The sequence below is a fragment of the Dendropsophus ebraccatus genome, chromosome 1 (assembly GCF_027789765.1).
Source record: "Dendropsophus ebraccatus isolate aDenEbr1 chromosome 1, aDenEbr1.pat, whole genome shotgun sequence".
NCBI lineage: Eukaryota > Metazoa > Chordata > Amphibia > Anura > Hylidae > Dendropsophus > Dendropsophus ebraccatus.
The window spans coordinates 15,608,083-15,629,782 of record NC_091454.1 but is presented as its reverse complement, the minus strand read 5'-3'; the positions used below and the strand labels follow the sequence as shown (position 1 = coordinate 15,629,782).

At 45.6% G+C, this 21,700-nt stretch overlaps 1 protein-coding gene across 2 annotated transcripts; it reads left to right on the top strand.

Annotated features, from left to right (window-relative positions):
* The first annotated feature begins 321 nt into the window (after nt 1-321).
* Nucleotides 322-18,858, top strand: TTLL1 (TTL family tubulin polyglutamylase complex subunit L1). Of its 2 annotated transcripts, none has more exons than XM_069968084.1 (10): nt 322-387; nt 3,338-3,454; nt 4,310-4,518; nt 6,863-7,043; nt 7,698-7,832; nt 8,334-8,442; nt 9,150-9,293; nt 13,687-13,773; nt 16,095-16,258; nt 18,179-18,857. In XM_069968084.1, exons 2-10 carry the CDS (start codon nt 3,342-3,344, stop codon nt 18,300-18,302), a joined length of 1,266 nt encoding a protein of 421 aa, XP_069824185.1. In that variant the 5' UTR covers nt 322-387; nt 3,338-3,341; the 3' UTR covers nt 18,303-18,857. The 2 variants fall into 2 exon arrangements, with proteins under 2 accessions (XP_069824185.1, XP_069824178.1); XM_069968077.1 differs by lacking the exon at nt 322-387 and adding an exon at nt 547-565 and having other exon boundaries at nt 18,179-18,858.
* Nucleotides 18,859-21,700: the final 2,842 nt, after the last annotated feature.

The window sequence follows — 21,700 nt, the reverse complement described above, 5'->3', positions numbered from 1 at the left end:
TGCGTTCACACCTACAGGATCTGCAACAGATCCGCAGCAGATTTGATGGTGCAGATTTGATGCTGTGTTCAGTTATTTAAATGAAATCTGCTGCGGATATGCTGCGGATCCGGTAAGTGTAAACGTACCCTATCCTAACCTAGGCCTTTCTAGCTGCTCAAAACTACAACTCCCAGCATGCCCCGACAGCCAAAGGCTGTCAGGGCATGCTGGGAGTTGTAGTTTTGCAGCAACTAAATGCAATATGGATATTATAACAGGAAGGGGGAAAGCCGCAAAGGGAGGAGCTACAGTGACATACAGCCAAAGCTAGCTTCGTCGGTTACCATGGAGACAACCCGGAAGTGGATGCGGCGGCTCTACCTGCTCCTCTAGCTGCGGGGCTGCGTGAGTATACGTTATTATAGGGTGACCGGGGCACGATATAAGGAGAGAGCAGACTATTATAATGTATTATAGCCGGGTGCACGGAGCACATGTCATGTATATAGGACCCACCCACCCGCTGTGCGCGGAGCTGAGGGAGTCACGTGACCAGCCGGCAATGCAACACAATGGGGGAGATGTGCGATACTGTTCAATGATAATCTGTCATCAACCAATCACAGCACTGCTTCTATTTTGCATTCTGCTGCCCGTATATCAGTGCCATACTGTCCCCCAGTAATATATCCTTATAGTGCCCATATAGCAGTGCCATACTATCCCCCAATAATATATCCTTATAGTTTCCATATAACAGTGCCATACTGCCCCCCAGTAATATATACTTATAGTGCCCATATAACAGTGCCCATATAACAGTGCCATACTGTCCCCCAGTAATATATACTTATAGTGCCCATATAACAGTGCCCATATAACAGTGCCATACTGTCCCCCGATAACATATCCTTATAGTGCCCATATAACAGTGCCATACTGCCCCCCAGTAATGTATACTTATAGTGTCCATATATCAGTGCCATACTGCCCCCCCAATAATATATCCTTATAGTGTCCATATATCAGTGCCATACTGCCCCCAGTAATATATCCTTATAGTGTCCATATATCAGTGCCATACTATCCCCCAGTAATATATCCTTATAGTGTCCATATATCAGTGCCATACTGCCCCCAGTAATATATCCTTATAGTGTCCATATATCAGTGCCATACTATCCCCCAGTAATATATCCTTATAGTGCCCATATAACAGTGCCATACTATCCCCAAGTAATATATCCTTATAGTGCCCATATAACAGTGCCATACCATCCCCCAGTAATATATCCTTATAGTGCCCATATACCAGTGCCATACCATCCCCCAATAATATATCCTTATAGTGCCCATATAACAGTGCCATACTATCCCCCAGTAATATATCTTTATAGTGCCCATATAACAGTGCCATACCATCCCCCAGTAATATATCCTTATAGTGCCCATATACCAGTGCCATACCATCCCCCAATAATATATCCTTATAGTGCCCATATAACAGTGCCATACTATCCCCCAGTAATATATCTTTATAGTGCCCATATACCAGTGCCATACTGTCCCCCAGTAATATATCCTTATAGTGCCCATATAACAGTGCCATACTGCCCCCCAATAATATATCCTTATAGTGCCCATATAGCAGTGCCATACTGTCCCCCCAATAATATATCCTTATAGTTTCCATATAACAGTGCCATACTATCCCCCAATAATATATACTTATAGTTTCCATATAACAGTGCCATACTGTCCCCCAGTAATATATACTTATAGTTTCCATATAACAGTGCCATACTGTCCCCCAGTAATATATCCTTATAGTGCCCATATAACAGTGCCATACTGCCCCCCAATAATATATCCTTATAGTGCCCATATATCAGTGCCCATATACCAGTGCCATACTGTCCCCCAGTAATATATCCTTATAGTGCCCATATAACAGTGCCATACTATCCCCCAGTAATATATACTTATAGTGCCCATATAACAGTGCCATACTATCCCCCAGTAATATATACTTATAGTGCCCATATAACAGTGCCATACTGCCCCCCAATAATATATCCTTATAGTGCCCATATAACAGTGCCATACTATCCCCCAGTAATATATACTTATAGTGCCCATATACAAGTGCCATACTGTCCCCCGATAACATATCCTTATAGTGCCCATATAACAGTGCCATACTATCCCCCAGTAATATATCCTTATAGTGCCCATATAACAGTGCCATACTATCCCCTAGTAATATATCCTTATAGTGCCCATATAACAGTGCCATACTGCCCCCCAATAATATATCCTTATAGTGTCCATATACCAGTGCCATACTATCCCCCAGTAATATATACTTATAGTGCCCATATAACAGTGCCATACTATCCCCCAGTAATATATACTTATAGTGCCCATATAACAGTTCCATACTATCCCCTAGTAATATATCCTTATAGTGCCCATATAACAGTGCCATACTGCCCCCCAATAATATATCCTTATAGTGCCCATATAACAGTTCCATACTATCCCCTAGTAATATATCCTTATAGTGCCCATATAACAGTGCCATACTGCCCCCCAATAATATATCCTTATAGTGTCCATATACCAGTGCCATACTATCCCCCAGTAATATATACTTATAGTGCCCATATACCAGTGCCATACTGTCCCCCAGTAATATATCCTTATAGTGCCCATATACCAGTGCCATACTGTCCCCCAGTAATATATCCTTATAGTGTCCATATACCAGTGCCATACCATCCCCCAATAATATATCCTTATAGTGCCCATATACCAGTGCCATACTGTCCCCCAGTAATATATCCTTATAGTGCCCATATAACAGTGCCATACTGCCCACCAATAATATATCCTTATAGTGTCCATATACCAGTGCCATACTGCCCTCTCAATAATATATCCTTATAGTGTCCATATACCAGTGCCATACTGCCCCCTCAATAATATATCCTTATAGTGCCCATATTACAGTGCCATACTATCCCCCAGTAATATATCCTTATAGTGCCCATATAACAGTGCCATACTGCCCCCCAATAATATATCCTTATAGTGTCCATATAACAGTGCCATACTGCCCCCCAGTAATATATACTTATAGTGCCCATATAACAGTGCCATACTATCCCCCAATAATATATCCTTATAGTGCCCATATACCAGTGCCATACTGTCCCCTAATAATATATCCTTATAGTGTCCATATAGCAGTGCCATACTGTCCCCTAATAATATATCCTTATAGTGTCCATATAGCAGTGCCATACTGTCCACCTAATGTTCTAGTATGTAATGTCGCCTCTCCGTCATTCAGGGCCATGTCTGGAAAGCTGAAGTGGGTGACGGACATCGAGAAGTCTGTGTTGATCAATAACTTTGAGAAGCGAGGATGGATCCAGGTGTCTGAGAGCGATGACTGGAACTTCTACTGGTAACAATGTCGCTATGGGGGGGATATGTATATGTGGATATGTATATGTAGAAATACATGGTCACTTTCTTTCAGAAACAGCACCACCCTTTACCTCAGTTTGTTTGTGGTATCGCAGTCTCATTAAAGTGAATGGAGCTGAATTGCCATACCACACACAACCTGAGGACAGAGGTGGTGCTGTTTTTGCAGGAAATTATTCCTGTTTACAGTCCCGAATAGATCTAGTAGTGTGACTACTAGATAGACTCAGACACAGAGGAGCGGGGATCCCCATTAATTCACACCACCCCTACAGTAGTATGGAACTATCTCCTTCTTCCTTGGACCCTATAGTAGCCATCTTGTTTGTTTCTATTGTATATTCGGCCATATGGTGTGCCAGATGTTGTCAATACTGTGGGGGAGATTTATCAACATGGTGTAAAGTGAAACTGGCTCAGTTGCCCCTAGCAACCAATCAGATTCCACCTTTCATTCCTCACAGACTCTTTGGAAAATGAAAGGTGGAATCTGATTGGTTGCTAGGGGCAACAGAGCAAGTTTCACTGTACACCAGTTTGATAAATCTCCCCCTGTATCTTCAATTGTCACCATTAGATGGCGCAGGAGAGCTATTTGTGTTACAGTGTAAGTCAATGAAACTTAATAAACTGCATTCAAAAGGCATGTCCAGGATTGGAAAACATGGCTGCCTCGTTCCAAAAAAAAAAAACAGCGCCACACCTGTCTACAGGTTGTATATGGTATTGCAATGATACAATTATTACTGCCTGCAGGATGAATGTTCGGTGGATGCTCCTCTGCTCCTCGGACTCCATTGCCTCCATTCACTCCCTGTTCATTGACTTTCAGGATGAGCGTACAGACCATCAGGAACTGCTTCAGCGTGGAGACCGGCTTCCGCTTATCCGATGACCAACTTGTCAATCACTTTCCCAACCACTACGAGCTCACCAGGAAGGATCTGATGGTGAAAAACATCAAGAGATACCGGAAAGAGATGGAAAAGGAAGGCAGCCCCCTGGCCGAGAAGGACGAGAATGGAAAATATCTGTATTTAGGTCAGTGAAAAATTCCCATCTGCCGTGGTCACCTAGAGCCGGAATAGGGAACCTAGGGCCCTCCAGCTGTTGTGGAACTACAATTCCCATCATGCCTGGACAGCCAAAGCCAAAGGGTTTCTACATACCTGATCCATAGTTGGCAACATTTGAAATTTTTTTCCAGGGACACTTTAGCGTTAAAAGGGGGTGCGTGTGGTCTCGGTGGGGTGTGGCTTATTGTGCGTGTGGTCTCGGTGGGGTGTGGCCTATCATAGATCTGGGTTCAAATTTTCCAGTTAGAATTTACAGTCAGAACAACACAAAATGAGCATTACACACCCCAGTATTAGGTCCCCAGTATGTTACATACCCCAGTATTGGGTCCCTAGTATATTACACACCCCAGTATTTGGCCCCAGTATTAGGTCCCCAGTATATTACACACCCCAGTATTAGGTCCCCAGTATATTACACACCCCGGTATGAGGTCCCCAGTATATTACACACCCCAGTTTCAGGTCCCCAGTATATTACATACCCCACTCAGAGCAGGCTGAGATTAAGATATAGCATTCTACTAACTGACTGTACATACTGGTAGTTTGTACCTATATGATGCAGCTGCACCCCATATCTTCATACTACTACCCCCTTCATTATCCTCCTGCCCCTCCATCATCATACTACCACCCCCTTCATTCTCCTGCCCTCCATCATCATATTACTACCCCTTCATCATCCTCCTGCCCCTCCATCATCATACTGCTACCCCCTTTATCCTCCTGCTTTTCCATCATCATAGTACTACCCCTTCATCATCATCCTGCCCCTCCATCATCATACTGCTACCCCCTTTATCCTCCTGCCTTTCCATCATCATAGTACTACCCCTCTAATCCTTCTTCCCCCTCCATCATCATACTACTACCCCCTTCATCCTTCTGCCCTTCCATCATAATAGTAATACCTCTCTCATCCTGCCCCTCCATCATCATACTACTTCCCCCTTCATCCTCCTCCTGTTCCTTCATCATCATACCAGTACCCCCTTCAGCATCCTCTTGTCCCTTTATCTGTATTTAAAAAAAAAAAAAAAAGCTATACTTACCTCACCAGTATGGTTCCTCTAGCCCCCCAGGGACTCCTCTCCCTGCTCTGCATGAGTGACATCGCTCGTGCTGGAAGGGAGTGGGGCTTACCACAGCGGGGGCGGAGCTTCCCGGGACATGGTTTTGTCCTCAGAATCGGGACAGTCCCGGCAAAACCAGCACTGTTGGCAACTATGCCTGATCCTTGACCTTGCCAGAACACTCTTGTTTGGCATTGACCTATAGCAGGGGTGGGGAACCTTGGTTGCAAACTACAACTCCCATCATGCATGGGCAGCCAAAGCTAAAGCTTTGGCGGTCCAGGCATGATGGAAGTTGTAGTTTTGCAACAGCTGGAGAGCCAAGGTTCCCTACCCCTGACCTGTTTTCTCTTTGTTGAAGTAAAAAGATGCCCACTCAGCCAATCCAAGCATGCATTTATATGGAGGAGTGTGAAGAGATAGCTGTCTGCTAAAAAAGGAGATCAGCTGACTTCTTTATTGAAGACAGAGAAAAATACAGCTGCTTTCTTCCAGACACAGCGCCACCCTTGTCCCTAGGTTGTGTGTGGTATTACAACTCGGCTCCATTCACTTTAATATTACTTAGCTGCAATACCACACTCAAACTGAGGACAGGCATGGCACTGTTTTAGGAAGAAAACTGCAATTTTTTTTTTAAAGGGGTTATCCAAGCTTTAAAAAAAAAACATGGCCACTTTATTCAAGAAACAGGGCCACTCTTGTCTCTAGTTCAGGCGTGGTTTACAATTTAGCTCCATTAACTTCAATGGAACTGAGAGCCACACCCAAACTGGAGACAAGAGTGGCGCTGTCTCTGGAAGAAAGTGGACATGTTTTTCAAAGCCTGGGTGACCCCTTTAAATCCTGGATAACCCTTTTAAAGTGTATGGTCTGTCCCGCCTGTATTTACACCCCTTCTGTGTACACCAGTGTCAGATGGGATGGGAGAAGCCCCTTTAAAGGGGATGTCTCACAACATTAAGTTATGCCCTTTCCTCGGGATAGGTCAGGGGTAGGGAACCTTGGCTCTCCAGCTGTTGCAAAACTACAACTCCCATCATGCCTGGACAGCCAAAGCTTTAGCTTTGGCTGTCCAGGCATGATGGGAGTTGTAGTTTTGCAACAGCTGGAGAGCCAGGGTTCCGTACCCCTGGGATAGGCCGTACCTAAGTGATCACGATCTCAAGCGTTTCTCTCCAGTCCTCAAGGGGTTAATCCTATCCCTCTCTCTGCGCCTGTTCTCTCTTGCAGATTTTGTGCCCGTCACCTTTATGCTTCCAGCGGATTATAACTTATTCGTAGAAGAGTTTCGGAAAAACCCGTCCAGCACCTGGATCATGAAACCTTGCGGGAAAGCCCAGGGGAAGGGGATATTTCTCATCAACAAGTTGTCACAGATTAAGAAGTGGTCCAGAGACAGCAAGACCTCCTCGTGAGTAATGGGGATCTGCTGCTGCTGTGTTACTCTTAAAGGGGAAGCCCGGCGTCGGCCATTTTTATCAGAAGAGGTAGCTTAACATAACAACATGCGCCTACCTCGCTGCCTCTATTGTAGAGGTCCACTGGTTGTGACGTGTCAGCCCCACTCAGCGGCCATACTGGGGTTCCGACTTGGCCGCTGACTGGCTGAGCGGGCCTGAGACGTCACAACCTGGGTCCTATCTAGGACCAGGAAGCAGCTGGAGACCAGAAACCAGAACGGGGGCAGTGGACCCCTACACTGGAGCTAAGGAGGTAGGTACATGATGTTATGTGCAGCTACCTCCTTCCTGGCTCGTTTAAAAAAGAAAAAAAAAAAAGGCTGACGTCGGACTTCCCCTTTTAAAGGGGAAGAACAAACAAGGTTTAGCTAACTGAGCACATATTGCAGGAATTACTCCATAGAATACATTATGGGAGCTGCTCAATCACTCCATACAGATGCTGAGAATCTGAATAAGAACATCTGTATGCAGTCAGCTCTTCAGCTCCCCCTAGTGGTAGCTGCAGGAAGAGTGATTTTTTTTTTTTCCGTTAAGTTTCTCTGCCCAAGATGGGTGTTGCTGTGTGATCTTATGTAGTGTTTGAATATTGCTCTATCTTTCAGGTTTGTGTCCCAGTCTTCTAAGGAAGCCTATGTTATCTCCCTATACATCGATAATCCATTGCTGATCGGCGGGAAGAAGTTTGATCTACGCCTGTACGTGCTTGTGACTACATATCGGCCGCTCAAGTGTTACATGTAAGTGATGGTCAGTAATAGATAGATGGTATAAGCGGGAAATGCACAGGGGCTCTCCCTAACACTACCTTTAGGTGGATGGCCTGTAAGTCGGTGTCTGATGGTTTAACCCTTCTGTACCCCTGATAAGCAATTAATCATAATTTAAATTATTCCCCTTTAACCCTCTTCCTATCTAAAACGCTATAAAAGTTAATAGGTAAATTATATGCCCCAAGATATGATACTGAACGTGAAATGTTAAACTACATGGACAGCACAGTGTAAAAAAAAAGACTCTTGAAATGTGGAAATGTAAAACATAATAACTATAGGGGTCTTTTTGATAATGTGTAATAAGGGAACGCTCATATATACTGTGTTATACCTACTGCAGGCTCCCAGGGGGCGGGGAATGACACAGGAATTTAAAACGGACCAATGAGAGAACAGCAGGGTCAAGCTCCGCCCCTGCAGATCCTGCATTAGCTGCTGCATCACCTTCTGTTCATTCTACTTTAGGTATAAGCTCGGATTCTGCCGTTTCTGCACGGTAAAATACACCCCTAGTACGAGCGAGCTGGACAACATGTTTGTGCATCTGACTAATGTGGCTATTCAGAAACACGGGGTAAGGAGATGCAATTGTGTATTGGTGCTGTTGTTTTCTGGAAGAGGTTAAAGGGGTTATCAAGGCTTAGAAAAACATGGCCGCTTTCTTCCCGAATCAGCAACCACTCCTGTCCTCAGTTTGGGTGTGCGGTTTGCAGCTAAGTTCCACTGAAGTGAATGGAGGTGAATTGTAATGTCCCACATAACCTGAGGACAGGGGTGGCGCTGTTTTTGGAAGAAAGCAGCAGAGCAGCGCTTTTCCTGTTTAAAGATCTATAGCGCCTGTATGTACTGTGCCTGATGCAGAGTACAGGCTGCCATAGTTTGTACTCTGCTGATGATATTGAAGGGCAATAGGAATAAACTTCACAATGGTTATATCAGAATCCGGGGGAATTCTTTGCTACCTCCTTGGATCAGCTGTTGGAAAGGGCCATGGAGCTCCAGCCAGCGCTCCATCCCCTTCAGCATGTGTAATGATGGGAGGAGTAGTCTGTGGATGTCTATGTATGAGATTACAGGACAGGCTTCATATATATAAACACAACCCGAAAGATTATTACATTGTTCCCTCGGGAAGCTGCAAAACCACAACTCCCAATAGTAGTTCTGCAACAGCTGGGGAGCCGCTTTGGCTTTGATAGTGCCTTGTTCATCTTCCTCCAGTACATTATTATCTATCCTGCGGCTCCTCGCCGGGTTATCAGACGCTCTTCTCTCTTCTAGGACGACTACAATCATGTTCATGGCGGCAAATGGACAGTCAGTAATTTGCGTCTGTACCTGGAGAGCACGAGAGGACGAGAAGTCACTGATAAACTGTTTGATGAAATTCACTGGATAATCGTCCAGTCCCTGAAGGCAGTGGCGGTGAGTGAGTCATCTTTGCCGGGCGGGAGAGCCGGACATCTCCCAGGGCTGTGATACCACCTGATCTGCTAGATGGAAGGCTGCAACCATCTATCTATCTATTATCTATCTATCTCTTATCTATCTATCTATCTATCTATCTATCTATCTATCTATCTATCTATCTATCTATCTATCTCCTATCTATCTATCTCCTATCTATCTATCTATCTATCTATCTATCTATCTCTCTATCTAATCTATCTTGTATCTATCTATTCATTCTTGTGACACACACTGCAGTACCACAGAGCAGACAGCAGGTGGCAGCAGTGTGTAGTGCAGTTGTTTGTCGCACTGGCTCTGACGCCAGTATATTATTATAGATGGTTTATGCGGTTGATGGTAAACACTGTGTAGAATATAATTATAAGCTGCCGAGCGAGTTTAGCGGCCCACGTCTTTATGTGGTTACCTGTAACCTCCGTACATGTGTTTGCAGTAAGTGGAGACGGCTAAAACTGCAGGGTCTACAGTCTATTACAGCGGGGGGTCTGGATCATAGCCCCTAATCACTGGGCTGGGGTTGTAGAAGGGGGGGGGGATTGTGAGAGAAGCTGCAACTATGAGCATGAAGCCTATAATGTGTTCAGTATATATATATATATATATATATATATATATATATATATATATATGATATACACCAAACAGCCAGAACATTAAAACCAGCTGCCTTCTATTGCGAACTGTGTGATGAGGTGCAGACCACTGGGGATTATTCTGCTGATAGGGGTCTCACCGCCATTTGTGTACAATGGTTACGTGGGTGGTGCGTGTCGCAGTAACATCCACATGATGCCAGTACACAATGTCTCCAGAACAACATTCCCATAATGCACCCTGGTGCCATCTCTTCCCCAGGTAAATGACACCACACATCCGGCTGTCCACATGATGGAAAACTAGACAGACTAGACACAGTCTTCTATTGCTCTCTTGTCCTGCTCTAATGCCCACATACCCATAGTGGACAGGGGGTCAGGATACTGACTAAATTTTTCACCTCTGACGGCTGCCATTGTCGCCAGATGACCCATGTTATTCACAGTGGTTTTTATGTTATGGCTAGTCAGTAATAAAATACACTAATATAGGGTGGCTGTCGTCTTGCCCCTTGGCCAAAGGCTTTCTGGGATTTGTAGTTTTGCAGCAGCTGGAGGTCACTAACTACACAGGGCTTGTTTTAAGTCTGTGGTCACGGAGACACATAGAAGCTGTGTTCATAAAATGTAATGGGAATCTGACTCTAGGTTTATTCCTCCTTAATGAGGGCAGCATAAACTAGTGACAGAAACACTGAACAGATCGGTGTATTACTTACATCATTCAGTTCAGCCGTTCTCCGAATATGCAGGAGAATAGGATGCTTGCCACACCCCTTCCCCCGCCCTCCAGCTGCTGATTGACACTTAACTGTCTATACACACCATGGATAGATAACTGCCAATCAGCAGCTGGTAGGCGGAGTTTTCTGCTTCTCATCAATATCCAGGACTACTGAGCACACGCAGATAATAGAGAGGACTACTTATTGTCCAGGTTATTCAGGAGGAGATCTCTGGATCAGCTGCACAGAACAGTGTAAGTCATACATCATTCTGTTCAGCTTCTCTGTCACTAGTTTATGCTACCATGAGATAGGACAATGCCATCCCATTGAAGGACATTACAGGTCAGTCTCTCTCCAGTGGCTGATAACAGAGAACAATACCCAGATATATACTTTTACATTGGATTACACTTATATGACTCTGGATAGACTCCTTCATCGCTCTGGTCCAAACTTGCGGATGGAAAGTAAACGTTAGCCAAACCCCAGGGAGCCGGGGCTGGTTAGGGTTGGCAGGATCTGGCGTGTTAACCACAATCTCTTGTCTGGTGGAGCCATGCCAGGAAGAGCTGGCAGCAGAGACACAGTCCATAGTGATCTGCCTGGCTCCGGCCCCTCTGGATGGTGAGGGGTTAATCTCACACCGCTGGCAGAGGAGAAATAAGGCTGATACCGTCTCTTATCACAAGTCATCGGTGGGGTGAGTCACCGCTGCACGTGGCCGTTTTATGGTCTCGGGGATCACATTGCAGTCAGTACACGAGGAGCCGCCCCCCTCTTTGAGGATAGACGGGAAAGTCAGACTGTTAAAGGCAACCTGCAATTATACAATAACCATCAGCCTAATAACAATACCCTTTTTTTACCCCACCCCTGCCCTGTCCATAACATCATCATCATCATCATCATCACCAGGACTGGGGCCAGGTAATGGCCGCTCCTCCTCCACCTCTTTCCCAACAAGTCATTAGTTTCTGCTCAGTGGAGCTGTACTGCTTACTGATGGTTTCCAGTTCTTTTTTTTTTTTTTTTTGTTCAGTATTTTATTGGTTTTCGGCATTGTAACAAAAATTTATATATTGTACAGTATCTCATGCATGACATTATGAGAGGATGTTAGTTACTTAACAACATAAGATAAAAGAAAAATATTACATTTCTGTAGTGTAAAAGTCAGATGGTTTCCAGTTCTATAAAAAAGGGTGCCTGTCACTTTAAAAAAAAAAAAGAAGAAAAGAAATTGACACGTTGTAGACTTTTGAGTCTGGGTGATCAGACCTCATGCATCTTAGCAAGCCAGACTCCTTCCTCCAGGCTGTGCCGTCCTGCTCTGTAGTGAGTCTGTCCATAAGATGGCTGATATGGAGGAGCATGTGACCATGGCCTGCCCACTAAGCCTGTATATGCCTATAGAGGACACTGGGGTGTGGGGCATGGTCACATGCTCCTCCATGTCGGCCATCTTATAGACAGACTCACCACAGAGCAGGACAGCACAGCCTGGAAGAGGGAAGTCTGATTTTAGCTCTATGAGGTACACAGGGAGCTGCTGTCAGTATATACAGTGAGTACACAGGGAGCTGCTGTCAGTATATACAGTAAGTACACAGGGAGCTGCTGTCAGTATATACAGTGAGTACACAGGGAGCTGCTGTCAGTATATACAGTGAGTACACAGGGAGCTGCTGTCAGTATATACAGTAAGTACACAGGGAGCTGCTGTCAGTATATACAGTGAGTACACAGGGAGCTGCTGTCAGTATATACAGTGAGTACAGGGAGCTGCTGTCAGTATATACAGTGTGTACACAGGGTGCTGCTGTCAGTATATACAGTGAGTACAGGGAGCTGCTGTCAGTATATACAGTGAGTACACAGGGAGCTGCTGTCAGTATATACAGTGAGTACACAGGGAGCTGCTGTCAGTATATACAGTGAGTACACAGGGAGCTGCTGTCAGTATATACAGTGAGTACACAGGAAGCTGCTGTCAGTATATACAGTGAGTACACAGGGAGCTGCTGTCAGTATATACAGTGTGTACACAGGAAGCTGCTGTCAGTATATACAGTGAGTACACAGGGAGCTGCTGTCAGTATATACAGTGAGTACAGGGAGCTGCTGTCAGTATATACAGTGTGTACACAGGGAGCTGCTGTCAGTATATACAGTGAGTACACAGGGAGCTGCTGTCAGTATATACAGTGAGTACACAGGGAGCTGCTGTCAGTATATACAGTGAGTACACAGGAAGCTGCTGTCAGTATATACAGTGAGTACACAGGGAGCTGCTGTCAGTATATACAGTGTGTACACAGGAAGCTGCTGTCAGTATATACAGTGAGTACACTAAAGTGGCCACCCCCTTTAATAATCCATTAATATTAGATTAACGGGGGTCTGAATCCTCGAGGATAAGCTGGAGCGCTATAGTGTAACATCCTCTTCATTGTTTACCTGGGTTGTAGGAGTTAAAAATTTATTTTTTCCTAAAACAGTGCCACCCCTGTGCATGGCGGTGAGCGTTATTGCAGCTCAGTTCCATTCAGTTGAATGAGACTAAGCTGTAGTAAACTGCAACTAAAAGGAATAGAGAGGGGTTGTGTGACTCCCACCCATCCCTACCCTGTGTCCCAGATGACCCCTTCAAACCACACCCCTTATGTGGTCCAGTTTCATATTGTTAACATAATATGTAAAGAAAGTTCCTTTAATCCAGCATAACAGGACATTAGAGGTTGCATTCTGTTTAAGATAGAAAGGAATGGTTTTTCTTTCCTGAAACAGCGCCACCCTTGTCCATTGGGCCGTGTCTGGGATTGCAGTTTTCAATTCAAGTGAGTAGGACTGAGCTGCAACACCAGACGTCGCCATGCACATGGGTGGTGCTATTTATAGGAAGTACAATTCTGATTTTGTTTTCTAACCTCATAAAAGCCATAGAGTAGTCGGTGACTAATGGCATTGCCTTTATGTGTTTTCTGAGTCCTTCTATTAAAATGTTTCCGTTCTTGTCCTCAGCCAGTGATGAATAATGACAAGCATTGTTTCGAGTGTTACGGCTACGATATCATCATAGATGACAGGCTGAAGCCGTGGCTCATCGAGGTGAGTGGCCTCCTTATAGTCCTGGGGTACTCAACAACATTTAGTGAGGGTCCACTTACCGGGGTCTATTGTCAGGCGAAGGTCCGAGCTGAACATCAGTAGGAAACGTGTTTTGTTACTTTTCACAAACGTTGTTGAACTATTTACATACAGAATTGCTGCTTATTAGCCGGAAAACTGGCGTTTTTTCTCTCTCACCGGCCCTTTAAAATTAGGTACAAAGGGGGTGACTGCCCCCAGTAGTATATAGCTCCCCCTGTAGTATATAGCCCCCCTGTTGCTCCCACAGTAGTATATAGACCCCTGTGCACTCAACTAGTAGTATATAGTCCCCCTGTGCGCTTCCCCAGTAGTATATAGCCCCCTGTGTGCCCCCCCAGTAGTATATAGCCCCCCTGTTGCTCCCCAGTAGTATATAGACCCCTGTATACCCCCCAGTAGTATATAGCCCCCCTGTTGTTCCCCCTGTAGTATATAGTCCCCCTGTTTGCCCCCCCCCAGTAGTATATAGCCCCTCTGTGCGCTCCCCCAGTAGTATATAGACCCCCACTGTGTGCTCTCTTAATTATATAGATTCCCTGTGCTCCCCCCTCCCATGTAGCATATAACATTAAAAAAACAAAACACTTATACTCACATGGGTCCTGCTTCTCCGCTTCTGTCCGCTCTTGTTGCCGCACTGCAGCTGTCACAAGAGGCAGCTCTCCCCTTGTCCTGGCACCGGCGCTCCAGTGACGTCACTCGAGCACAGGTACCAGAGACAGAGAGCGGCCTCTTGTGACCGCTGCGGCCAGTGAGGGGTGACTGACAGGGAAGGAGCCAATGGCTGCAGGATAACTATGAGCGCTCGTTACGAGCGCTCATTGTTACAGTGCAGAGCGCAGCTCTGTGTACAGGTATACTGCCGGACAGCTGGCCTCTGCGGTCCGCCAGTTGAGGACCCTTGTTATAGTCACTACCTAAAGGAGATGTCACATTTTTAGGGAATTTTTTAGAGGGATTTCAGCTCAGGATCCTCATCTGACAAAGAGTGTCTCCCACCCTGGAGGACCTGTCCTTGTCCTGCATTACACAGACCACCATTTGATTTGAATTACACCTTGTAATTCTTCATTTCTCCTGTAGGGGCACTGCAGGGAAATTGAACACTTAGTTCTATGATCCTCACCAATCACAGCTGATCACTACAGTCTTGCTAAGTAATAATAAAGTCTTAGATGTTGTGTCTCTGTGCAACATCCTTCCCGTGGATCACATAGACACCAACAATAGTAATATGTTATCCTATGTAACACGGAGCCATCAAAGACCTTCACTTCACATCACATCAAAGACCTTCAGACACTTTACAAGCACTTTGTGACCAATTTCCTCTTTTCACTTCAGCCTTTATTGATGTCTAAAAATAATCTTCCATTTCCACATGTCCCATGTAGGCTGATCATGTGACCGATATTACGCATCATATGCTGTAGTGTAAAGCATGGCCGACGTTCAGGGGACTCTGATGGGAACTCAACTTGCTGTAGACAATGGGGCAGAATTACTGGCAGCACGTTTGATTTGCGTTTTAGATATGGTCTGACAAGGGGGTGTGGTTTAAAGGGATGGGCGTGGCTTAAAGGGGGTGCTCAGGCAACATTTTTTTTCTTTCAAATCAACAAGTTATTTATATTTTACAATCTCCAGTATTCCAGTACTTATCAGCTGCTGAATGTCCTGCAGGAAGTGGTGTATTCTTTCCAGTCTGACACAGTGCTCTCTGCTGCCACCTCCGTCCATGTCAGGAACTGTCCAGAGCAGCAGCAAATCCCCATAGAAAACCTCTCCTGCTCTGGAGAGTTCCTGACATGGACAGAGGCAAGAGTTCCACTTAAAGGTGAAATACAACATAACATCAATGATGGGTGGACATTCACATCAGATTAGAGATATGACGTGGCTGAGAGATAGAAACTTAAACTTCCCCTTTAACTTCTTCACTTTGCAATAAATTCCCGGTTTCCTCACTTCTGTCATGTGTCATTATCACTGCTTCCCTTATGAAACTGCACTGCCTTAAAGGGGTTATCCAGGTGTAGAAAAACATAGCTGCTTTCTTCTAGAGTTAGTACCAGTCTTGTGCTCAGTTTGTGTGATCTTGCTGCTCAGTTCCATTGAAGTTAATGGAGCTGAATTGTAATACCGCACATGACCTGAGGACAGGGGTGGTGCTCTTTTTGGAAGGAAGTAGCTGGGCTTTTTCTGATTCTAGATAATCCCTTTAAATAAGTCAGAGGTGATATGAAACGTCTATCAGGTGGTCTTCTTGTATCCGACAGGTTAACGCGTCTCCATCTCTCACGTCCAGCACGGCCAATGACCGTATCCTGAAGTACAACCTGATCAATGACACCTTGAATATCGTCGTGCCCAATGGAGAGATCCCCGATTGCAAGTGGAATAAAGTCCCACCCAAAGAGGCTCTTGGGAGCTATGAGATCCTGTAAGATGCGGCCGCAGTATATGTGTCCTATATAGGAGCAGAGATGGAGGGTACAGCATGGCGTATGACGCAATCTCCGCAATCTCTGACACTGGGCCCCAGGAGTGTGGAGTCCCCCATGTTACATAAACCTATAGCCTACCCCACTGGATTACCACTAAAATCCCCCCCTAGAGTTAGGGGGACTATTATTGAGGCACTGTGATTGGTGCTGTTATGGGGGCACTGTGATTGGTGCTGTTATGGGGGCACTGTGATTGGGGCTGTTATGGGGGCACTGTGATTGGTGCTGTTATGGGGGCACTGTGATTGGTCCTGTTATGGGGGCACTATGATTGGGGCTGTTATGGGGCACTGTGATTGGTGCTGTTATGGGGGACTGTGATTGGTGCTGTTATGGGGGACTGTGATTGGTGCTGTTATGGGGGCACTGTGATTGTTGCGTTATGGGGGCACTGTGGTGTTATGGGGGCACTGTGATTGGTGTTATGGGGGCACTGTGATTGGTGCTGTTATGGGGCACTGTGATTGGTGCTGTTATGGGGGCACTGTGATTGGTGCTGTTATAGGGGCACTGTGATTGGTGCTGTTATGGGGGCACTATGATTGGGGCTGTTATGGGGCACTGTGATTGGTGCTGTTATGGGGGCACTGTGATTGTTGTTGTTATGGGAGCACTGTGATTGTTGCTGTTATGGGGGCACTGTGATTGTTGCGTTATGGGGGCATTGTGATTGGTGTTATGGGGGCACTGTGATTGGGGCTGTTATGGGGCACTGTGATTGGTGCTGTTATGGGGGCACTGTGATTGGTGCTGTTATAGGGGCACTGTGATTGGTGCTGTTATGGGGGCACTGTGGTGTTATGGGGGCACTGTGATTGGTGCTGTTATGGGGGCACTGTGGTGTTATGGGGGCACTGTGATTGGTGTTGTTATGGGAGCACTGTGATTGTTGTTGTTATGGGAGCACTGTGATTGTTGTTGTTATGGGAGCACTGTGATTGTTGTTATGGGAGCACTGTGATTGGTGCTGTTATGGGGGCACTGTGATTGGTGCTGTTATGGGAGCACTGTGATTGGTGCTGTTATGGGGGCACTGTGATTGGTGCTGTTATGGGGGCACTGTGATTGGTGCTGTTATGGGGGCATTGTGATTGGTGCTGTTATGGGGCACTGTGATTGGGGCTGTTATGGGGGCACTATGATTGGTGCTGTTATGGGGGCACTGTGATTGGTGCTGTTATGGGGGCACTGTGATTGTTGTTGTTATGGGAGCACTGTGATTGTTGTTGTTATGGGAGCACTGTGGTGTTATGGGGGCACTGTGATTGGTGCTGTTATGGGGGCACTGTGATTGGTGCTGTTATGGGGGCACTGTGATTGTTGTTGTTATGGGAGCACTGTGATTGTTGTTGTTATGGGAGCACTGTGGTGTTATGGGGGCACTGTGATTGGTGCTGTTATGGGGGCACTGTGATTATTGGTGTTATGGGGGCATTGTGATTGGTGTTATGGGGGCACTGTGATTGGTGCTGTTATGGGGCACTGTGATTGGGGCTGTTATGGGGGCACTGTGGTGTTATGGGGGCACTGTGATTGGTGCTGTTATGGGGGCACTGTGATTGGTGCTGTTATGGGGGCACTGTGATTGGTGCTGTTATGGGGGCACTGTGATTGGTGCTGTTATGGGGGCACTGTGGTGTCATTGGGGCACTCGGATTGGCGCTGTTATGGGGGCACTTTATAAGAGCACTGATAACGTACTTTAGTTGGAACTGGGACTCTCTTAGCTGGTTGCACAGTGGAGCCTGCATTTATGTTAGACAACCCCCCCCCTCACACACACATACCAGTGCATATCATACTGGACGCCTATAATCCGCACCCTACTGACATCTCTATGTTGCGTGCCGTTGTAGATACGACGAGGAGGCGGCACAGGCTGATGGGTCAGAACGGGACCTGAGGAACCGACCAGGACAGACTATGGGCTTCAAGGGCAGCCGGACCAGAGAGGCCGGGAGATCTGCAACATGGAAGTAGTCGGTGTGCAGGGAAAGTGGGGATATAATCTACGGTTCTGCCGAGTGGAAGGAAACGGGCATCTTGTTTGCTGTAGGTGGAGAAGCATTAAGAGTCACGTTCCTTGGCCGTGTACGAGAGGAAACGCCTCGGGAAGCAACGATGATATTGATTGTGGAAGATGAATTTATAGGGAAATTGCTGACAGAGGAAATGGCACCACACAAAGCTATTTATATGTCAGCCGGACACTGTATAATATGCAGACTACGCATGCTGATAGCTGCAATAACCCGTCCTTGGAATGACTGCATAGGAAGTACACTGTGTGGATGAAAATGTCTTCCTCTATAATCCAGACTGCTTGGACTTCTTGTCATAAACTATAAAAATGTCATTTATGTATTCATGTTTGTTACCATTACCATATTAAAGTCCTTTCACTGTACAGTCAAAATGTGAAAACCACTTTTTAATATCTATCTTCTAGCCTGAGATATGTTTGCTTAAAATTACAGGCCCAAAGCCGGAGGCTGCACCACTGATAACAGGTTCTGATGACAACGTGGACAGTTGCCATGGAGACTGTTTAAATTCAGATAATAAAACAGTATTTACAATATTTACCGGTTGTGTTGCTTTGAATGGTGATTTAAAAAAACATGCAAATTTGTGTTATTAGGAGATTCTCTCAGTAGTGCAGCCTCAGGCTTTGGGCCTATAACTTTAAGTGATCATAACTCGGCCTAGAAGTGAGGTATTAAAGAACTGTTTTCACTTTTTTGATGTGGAGTAAAGGGATTTTTTTATATTGGTGGGAAAGAAGATGGAATGGAGTAGGAATATACTACCGTTCAAAAGTTTGGGGTCACAGTGTTTGGGGTCATTTAGTGTTTTCCATGAAAAGTCAGACTTATTCACCACCATACGTTGTGAAGTGAATAGAAAATAGAGTCAAGACATTGACGAGGTTAGAAATAATGATTCGGATTCCTCCGTCCACAACACTTTTTTCTAGTCTTCCTCTGTCCAATGTCTGTGTTCTTTTGCCCATCTTAATCTTTTTCTTTTATTGGCCAGTCTCAGATATGGCTTTTTCTTTGCCACTCTGCCCTGAAGCCCAAAATCCCGCAGCCGCCTCTTCACTGTAGATGTTGACACTGGTGTTTTGCGGGTACTATTTAATGAAAATGCCAGTTGGGGACCTGTGAGGCGTCTGTTTCTCAAACTAGAGACTCTAATCGTCTTGCTTAGTTGTGCAACGCGGCCTCCCACTTCTTTTTCTACTCTGGTTAGACCCTGTTTGTGCTGTCCTCTGAAGGGAGGAGTACACACCGTTGTAGGAAATCTTCAATTTCTTAGCAATTTATCACATGGAATAGCCTTCATTTCTAAGAACAAGAATAGACAGTCGAGTTTCAGATGAAAGTTCTCTTTTTCTGGCCATTTTAAGCGTTTAATTGACCCCACAAATGTGATGCTCCAGAAACACAATCTGCACAAAGGAAGGTCAGTTTTGTAGCTTCTGTAACGAGCTAGACTGTTTTCAGATGTGTGAACATGATTGCACAAGGGTTTTCTAATCATCAATTAGCCTTCTGAGCCAATGAGCAAACACATTGTAACATTAGAACACTGGAGTGATAGTTGCTGGAAATGGGCCTCTATACACCTCTGTAGATATTGCACCAAAAACCAGACATTTGCAGCTAGAATAGTCATTTACCACATTAGCAATGTATAGAGTGGATTTGTTTAGGGTACAAACACACACTGTATATGCAGCAAGTACGCAGCAGGTTTGATGCTGTTCAGTTATTTAGATCTAATCTGCTGCGTATTTGCTGCGTATCGCAGCAGTAAATACGCTGCGTATACGGTGTGTGTGTTTATACCCTTAAAGTTAGGACTAGTTTAAAGTTATCTTCATTGAAAAGTACAGTGCTTTTCCTTAAAAAATAAGGACATTTCAGTGTGACCCCAAACTTTTGAACGGTAGTGTACATGACTACAGGGGTCACAACCGGGGCTGTGCGACCGTAAATTACAGTGTTGCTTACAGCGTGTCTTACTGCTAGAGATCCATCACGAAATCCATCTTGGCCCCTGTTGTGATCAACACCACCATGTAGCCCTAGCCTAAAGGTCCTGTTCCACGTAGCGATAATCGGCCCGATTCCGCCGATTATCGCTCCGTGCAATAGAGACAATTATTTAGGTTCAAACTAAAATCATCGGGCACCGACCGCGCATCACTGCGTGGAATAGCGATGCGCGTCCGGCGACCGACAATTTCAGCAGCACCATACATTACCTAAGCATGTTGCAGGTCTACTCCTGCGCTCCTTCTTCCTCCAGGTCCCGCGCGCAGCAGCTTTGGTGCAGCCTGTCTTAGCTTACAGACCACTCAGCTAGTCACTGGCCAGGACCGCCGCGGCCAGTGATTGGCTGAGCTGTCTGTCAGCTCAGACAGGCTGCACCAAAGCTGCTGCTGGCCAGGACTGCCGCGGCCAGTGATTGGCTGAGCTGTCTGTCAGCTCAGACAGGCTGCACCAAAGCTGCTGCTGCTGCGCGCGGGACCTGGAGGAAGAAGGAGCGCAGGAGAAGACCTGCAACATTCTTGGGTAAAGTATGGTGTTTAAACAAGGGCTGCAAGGACATCGGTAACGATGTCCATGCAGCCCTCACCAAACGATTATCGGGCAGTGTAATAGACCCAGTAAACGTTACATTACATTATTGATCGGGCCCCCATCGGCCCGTGGAATGGGACCCTTGGACTACACAGGGGTGCAAACTTGGAAACACATGGGTCTGCATAGGAGCTGTATACACATATGGTATGAGACTGTTTGTAAAGTTGGGCCTATAGACACAGATCCTGTATGTAGAGTCCCTAAGGGCCTGTATTACACTTCATGTACCATCATATGATCTGAATAGATCTGTAATATGAAATAATCTACTAGATGTACATAGACATAGAGCAGGGATAGGGAACCTTCTGCTTTCCAGCTGCTGCAAAACTACAATTCCCATCATGCAATTCCATGGGAATTGTAGTTTTGCAGCAGCTGGAAGGCCGAAGCTTCCTCCTCCCTGACATAGACAATGGGAGAGATTTATCAAACATGGTGTAAAGTGAGACTGGCTCAGTTGCCCCTAGCAACCAATCAGATTCCACCTTTCATTCCTCACAGACTCTTTGGAAAATGAAAGGTGGAATCTGATTGGTTGCTAGGGGCAACTGGGCCAGTTTCACTTTACACCATGTTTGATAAATCTCCCCCTATGGGCTAATATCTGTAAAGCAACAATAAAATTGATCCCAGTAGTGAACATCCCCTTTAAGCCGGCTCTATCCTTTTGTGCGGAGTGACACGTTCAGCTCTGCTGTGTTGACTAACAGAGCCCACCTG

Excerpts from the sequence above, each read along its gene's own strand:
- TTLL1 (XM_069968077.1), top strand. Across the intron at positions 4,519-6,862 it reads TGGAAAATATCTGTATTTAG|ATTTTGTGCCCGTCACCTTT; the intron begins GTCAGTGAAAAA and ends TCTCTCTTGCAG. Across the intron at positions 9,294-13,686 it reads AGTCCCTGAAGGCAGTGGCG|CCAGTGATGAATAATGACAA; the intron begins GTGAGTGAGTCA and ends TCTTGTCCTCAG.